We start from the raw sequence: 6,190 nt of genomic DNA, 5'->3' as shown, positions 1-6,190 counted from the left end.
GACCCCCCAAACGCGTTACCTACTGTTGCCGTGCTGCGCGAGTCCCTCCCCCCATGGAAACCTAACCCCTCCCAAATCACAGATCGGAGCCACCACATCTCGCCCACTCACCTAGACGGCCAGAACCCCCACGGAGCCAGCCTGAGCCACCCACCTCCTTGATACTCGAAGCCTTCCTCTTTCTCCAAATCTCACCTCCTTCACTCCTTGATACTCGAAGTCGAAGCCAGCCTGAGCCACCTACCCACCGCGAAGACGAATACGAAGACCCAGTCACCCACTGACCCAAAAGTCACAGGGTAGCATAGCCACGGGCGACAACCAACACAGGACCTCCGACCTCACCACCTCCGACCTCGCCGCCTCCACCCAGCAGCGTTTCTGGGTTCTGTAGGGTCACCTCACCACCTCCGACCTCGCCTCCTCCACCTAGAAAGTCTCCCACCCAGCCACCGATTCAAGTGCATATGGAGCCCGAGCCATCTATTCAGGTAAACTTTACTGATGCATTGTTGCCTTGTTGGTATTGCTGCTTGCTGGTTAATTGGTTATTGTTCAGTTTATTCAGGTTAGGGTTATTGTTGGTATTGCTGTTTAGTGTTTACCATGTATTCAGTCTATTGTTGGTAATTTTGGTCTTGCTGATTTATTGTTCAGTTTAGGGTTATCAGTTTATTGTTTATTGATGGTTATTGATTTAAACTTTAGTTGCTGGTTTCTGTCCTTGATTTAATTTTCTAAATTATCAGGTTTTGTTCAGTTTATTGCTTGTTTATTGCTGGTTCATTGCTTGTTTATTGCTGGTTATTGCTTGTTTATTGCTGGTTTTGTTCATTGCTTGTTCAGATTATGAAGTTTTGTTCTGTTTGGTTTATTGCTGGTTCATTGCTTATTTATTGCTGGTGATTGCTTGCTTATTGCTGGTTTTGTTCATTGCTTGTTCAGATTATCAAGTTTTATTCTGTTTTGTTTATTGCTGGTTATTGCTTGTTTATTTCTGGTTATTGCTTGTTTATTGCTGGTTTAATTGTTCATTGCTTGTTCAGATTATCAAGTTTTGTTCTATTTTGTTTATTGTTGTTTATTGGTAGTTATTGCTTGTTTATTGCTGGTTTAATTGTTCATTGCTTGTTCAGATTATCAAGTTTTGTTCTATTTTGTTTATTACTGTTTATTGGTGGTTATTGCTTGTTTATTGGTGGTTATTGCTTGTTTATTGCTTGTTCAGATTATCAAGTTTTGTTCAGTTTTGTTTATTGCTTGTTTATTGCTGGTTAATGGTTATTGCTTGTTTATGTAGTTTGAAGTCTGTTTTCTCTCAACCAAATCAAAATGTTTGTTTGACAATTGATTGTTGGTCATCTGTGCAAAACTTAAACTATCTTTGCCTTATTGCTCATTACATTGATGCTAATTGGAAGTTGCAAAAAAGAATATTGAATTTTTGTGCTATCAAGGATCACAAGGGAGAAACAATTGGTAGGAAGATTGAGAGATGTTTGTTGAGCTGGGGGATATCCCGGGTTTTTTCTATCACTGTTGATAATGCTAGTTCAAATGATGTTGCACTTTCTTACTTGAAAAATAGAATGGAGGATTGGAACTCACATCCATTAAGGGGAGAGTTTTTACATGTTAGATGTTGTGCTATATTTTAAATATTGTTGTGAATGATGGGTTGAGAGAAATGCATGAGTCAATTTTAAAGATTAGAAATGCGGTTCGGCATGTGTGTGCATCACCTGGTTGTACTGAGAGGTTTAAAACTATGATTAAGGAAGCTAGAATTCTAGAAAAAGGCACTGTCCATTTAGATGTTCCTATCAGGTGGAACTCTACCTTTTTAATGCTTGAAAGTGCTTTGAAGTTTCAAAAGACATTTAAACGTTTGGGGGAGAGAGATTCTGAGTTTGCTATGATGGCTGGTGGGATTCCTAGGTCTGAGGATTGGGAGAATGCAAGGCATTTTGTCAAGTTTTTAAAAATATTTTATGAGGTTACTAACAAAGTTTCTGGTTCAACGTTTGTGACATCTTCTCAACACTTTAATGACTTTTGTAAAATATTGTCTACACTTAAGCATTGGATGGGAAGCTTAGATACGGTACTTTCAAGCATGGCTGAGAAAATGAAGTCCAAGTATGATAAGTATTGGGGAAATATAAAGAACACAAACATGATGATTTTCATTGCAGTTGTTCTTGATCCTAGGTATAAGCTTCAATTGATTAAGTGGAATTTTGAAAAGTTGTATGAAAAAGAAGATGCTGAATTTTTAACTTCAAAGGTGAAGGAGACACTTTTCAAGGTATTCGATAGCTACAGGTTGTTTGGCTAAACTATCAAAGGTCTACTCGGCAAGATCCTCCTGAAATTAGCACACAAGAGCTTGAGGCACATGAAACTTCTTTTGCTATGGAATTTGAGAAGAAAATGCAATTCAATGAGAGTGTTAACAAGAATGAGGTGGAGTTATATCTTATGGAGGCATTAAAGAAGAGTGGCGTGCAATTTGACATTCTAAATTGGTGGAAAGTGAATTCCACTAAATTTCCAATTCTTGGGGGGATTGCAAGAGACGTCTTAGCCATGCTAGTTTTCACAGTTGCTTCAAAATCGACATTTAGTACTGGAGGAAGGGTGTTGAATAATTATAGGAGTTCTCTAACTCCGATGATAGCTGAAGCGTTAATTTGTACCCAAAATTGGCTCCGAAACTCTCCAAAACTTGTCCTTGAGGAACTCATCGAGGAATTGGAGAATTTAGAATTAGGTATGGTTAAGTTTTTACTTATAATTTTCTTTATTTTAATCTAGTTTTTATTAATATATATTATTTGTTATGATTGTTTCTTGTTTTATATATTTTATAGAAGTTGCACCCACTCGTGATCTTAATGAAGAAGATTCTGGTGTTGAGTCTCATTAAAGTACATCTTGTTAAGTTTTATGGTATGAATTGTTCTCGTTATATTATTATTATTATTATAATTATTGTTGTTGTTGTTCTTGTTGTTCTTATTATTATGTAACTGTTTTTTTTTATTTCAGGTTGGTTTGCAATGCATTATGAAGTTTTAGCTATTTTGTTGGAGAAGACACCATAACTTTGCTATCAGTTTAATGACAATTTATTTTTATTTTCAGTTGTGTTGACTGTTGAGCTATTAAACTTCTTTAATTGTCGTATTTGAATTCTATTGTCGTTATATTTCATTAGATCAAGACTTTGTTAACTATTGTGTATTTTGTCTTGTTGATTTCAATCTTATGACATTGCATAATAAATTGGTTTGGTTTGGTTTGGTTCGGTTTGTTTGATTTTTTCAATCAAATAATAATTAGTTTGGTTTGGTTCGGATGATCTTGAAAAAAACCGAACCAAACCGCACTACGAACACCCCTAATGTAGAGTTAGATATCAATAAATTAAATGATCAAATTTTAAAATACATAAATTTGATCGATTTATAGTTTTTAATTTTTTTTTAAAATACGCAAATTTTAACTTTTAGATTTATATTCCATTTATGGTGTAGTTCAATGTTTTATTAAATTTTTAAATTTTAACCTCCATAAAATCTAAGGATCAAATTTCTCTAATAATTTTACTATTCTTTAAATTTGATTCTCAAATTTGTTAATATCCATATTAAAAAAAAAACACACCAAATTATCTTCCCAAAATATTATACATAATATTCTTTCGTCTTTAAAAAAATCAGCCCAATTTTCAACAGTGGTAAAAATAATTGCATGAGTTTCTACTTTTTTCTCTTTTTTTTTCTTTTTTTTTTCTTTTCCAAAGTCGAATGGTCCCACCTGCGTAAATTAATTTGCATATGGTGTGCTAAAGTGGGTGAATTGTAAGTGTATTTTTGTGATTTATCTATATAATGGGCAAATCACAATAATAAGTTAAGGGGAGCAAAATTTTTTTTGAATCAGCTAAAATAAAAACTGTTTCATAAATTTACAAATGCACGTTTATATGTAATTCGAACCAGTTAAATTTGAATTCTATTTTTATATAATTCGAACCAGCTGGGTTCGAATTATACACAAACACACGCACACAGTAATTCGAACCAGGTAGGTTCAAACTACACACAGTAATTCTTATGCTGTTAAAAAATTAATAATTTATTAAAAAATTTATTTTAGGTAAATACATGCATGTACTCAAATTTTAAATAAAATACTCTACATAGTCAATAATAATTTAGAAATGAAAGAAAATATTTTATTCTATACAAAATAATTAAAAAATATATTTTATTTTAATACAAAATAATTTTTAAAAAATGGCTTAAAAGATGTTATGATTACTATAAAAGTTTGTAATATTCTAGTGATTTAGGTAAATAAATGATAAAAATATTTTTTCTTTAAGATCTAAATTATTATTGACTATGTAGAGTATTTCTTTAATGTCCTAAGTCAATCATATATTACAAATTTTTATAGTACTCCTAAATTATATGGTGATTCGAATCACCGTATATTACAAATTCGTAAAAATTCATAAAAATTAATAATTCTATTATGTTTTATTTGATATATAGTACCTTACTCATAGTGTATTTTAGTGCAAAAATATCAAATAGAATTATTAATTTAGTTTAAGGAGATAAAAAATTAAATTTGTTATTAGTCAAAAAAAGTTTACTATATATCAAATAATGTGTTCATTAGTTTTCACTTTATTGTGAAAATTAGTTAGATCATAATACTAATAGTATATCATAGGGTTATTATTATTAATGTATTAACTGAATTTTAATGTTTATTATTTATATATTTAAAAATTATTTATTTAGTTTCATAATAAATCATATTTTTAAATTTGAATAATTTATTAATTAATTTATACTTATTTATTAAAAAAAGAATATTAATATAATGAATAAAAAAATTTAAAAATATTGTTTAAAAAATAATACGACAAATAAATTTCTAATTAATTTAAATTTGGAGACAACTAGATTTCTGTCCATTTTTAAACCTGACACGTCAATAATTTTTATCGAATTTTTCCATAAAACTGACAAAAAAATCGAATTAACAGACAAAATACAGAATCAAAGATCGTTATATAACATATTTTTAGTTAAGAGTCACCTTATCATCCGAATAAATAGACAAAAACCAAATTGATACTTTACTATCATTCGAACCAAGTTGATACTTTACTCTCTACTATAAACTTCAACTTTTTATCTACTATGAACTTCAACTAAGTCTAGATCTGAGGAACACATATTACAAGGCGAATATCATTGCTACTAGATTAAGGCCTTGTGGGCCTATAAATGATACTTTCAACACGTATTTCAACTACGGATTTAGGGCTTTAGGCCATATGTGGGAAACGTTATGACCTTATTCCAAAGGGTCCATCTAGGGTAAAGATGGATATGTACAGATTTTTGTTTTTTGTGGCTGAAAAAGCGTGTCATTAAAAGTGTTGTTTAAAGAAAAAGTGTTACTTTTAATCGTTAACTTGGTTCTGATACCAATTTTTACAAGTCGATTTTTCCTATAATTTCTTTTTCGAAATTTCTATTAGCTTTTCATATTTTGCTTCGAATAAGTTTGTAATTTGTATAGATTCAGTTGGTGGTGCTTTATAATTTGCAATTTCATAATCGAAAGTATTGACCATTTTTACTAATTCTGATTTCATTTTTATAATTTTTTTAATCTTGTTTTAGTTTATAATATTCTTTTTTACATGGATTATTGTATATAAAATCTTTTATCTGTTTGTCTTTTTCTTTATTATAATTTTTCAAATCCTCAAAAACTTCTTTTATTTCTACACTTTCTGTTGTTTCTAAATATCTTTTTAATTTTTCAACTTCATTTTCCATTTTTTCTTTCAACAGCTTTAATTCTTTTAAGTCATAACATGGTTTTCCAAGCATTTATAAATTTTTTAAATTTAGCTCCAACTTGTTTATATTTGATCTTATTTCTATCCTTTTTATTATAAGGTCATTAATTTCGAACTGAAGATTATTTAATTCCCTTTTGTATTCTTTTATTTTACTTTTTAATTTTTTCGCCCTTTTTCTTTTTATTTTATTTTCTGGTCTTTCAACCTTTGTATGCTTCATTATTTATTTTAGAATTTCTGCAAATTCTATCATCGATTCATCACTATTTTCTAGAGATTCTATTAATTTTT

General features: G+C 30.2%; 1 protein-coding gene across 1 annotated transcript; it reads left to right on the top strand.

The window, feature by feature from the left end:
- Positions 1-504: 504 nt before the first annotated feature.
- Positions 505-2,929, top strand: LOC110278252 (zinc finger BED domain-containing protein RICESLEEPER 2-like). Its single transcript, XM_021136506.2, has 8 exons — positions 505-568; positions 847-902; positions 946-1,021; positions 1,137-1,236; positions 1,301-1,634; positions 1,778-2,211; positions 2,349-2,773; positions 2,874-2,929. The coding sequence occupies exons 1-8, from the start codon at positions 505-507 to the stop codon at positions 2,927-2,929; spliced, it is 1,545 nt and encodes a 514-aa protein (XP_020992165.2).
- The last annotated feature ends 3,261 nt before the right edge of the window (positions 2,930-6,190 follow it).

The sequence above is a fragment of the Arachis duranensis genome, chromosome 2 (genome assembly GCF_000817695.3).
Source record: "Arachis duranensis cultivar V14167 chromosome 2, aradu.V14167.gnm2.J7QH, whole genome shotgun sequence".
NCBI classification, from domain to species: Eukaryota; Viridiplantae; Streptophyta; class Magnoliopsida; order Fabales; family Fabaceae; genus Arachis; species Arachis duranensis.
The sequence above is the reverse complement of the archived record's forward strand: the minus strand, read 5'-3'. Positions and strand labels throughout refer to the sequence as shown.

Coding starts and splice junctions, on each gene's coding strand:
- LOC110278252 (XM_021136506.2), top strand. CDS start 505: ATGCATTGTTGCCTTGTTGGTATTGCTGCTTGCTGGTTAATTGGTTAT. Junction 1,635..1,777: donor TAAGGGGAGAGTTTTTACAT/GTTAGATGTTGT, acceptor ACTATGATTAAG/GAAGCTAGAATTCTAGAAAA. Junction 2,212..2,348: donor GCAGTTGTTCTTGATCCTAG/GTATAAGCTTCA, acceptor AAACTATCAAAG/GTCTACTCGGCAAGATCCTC.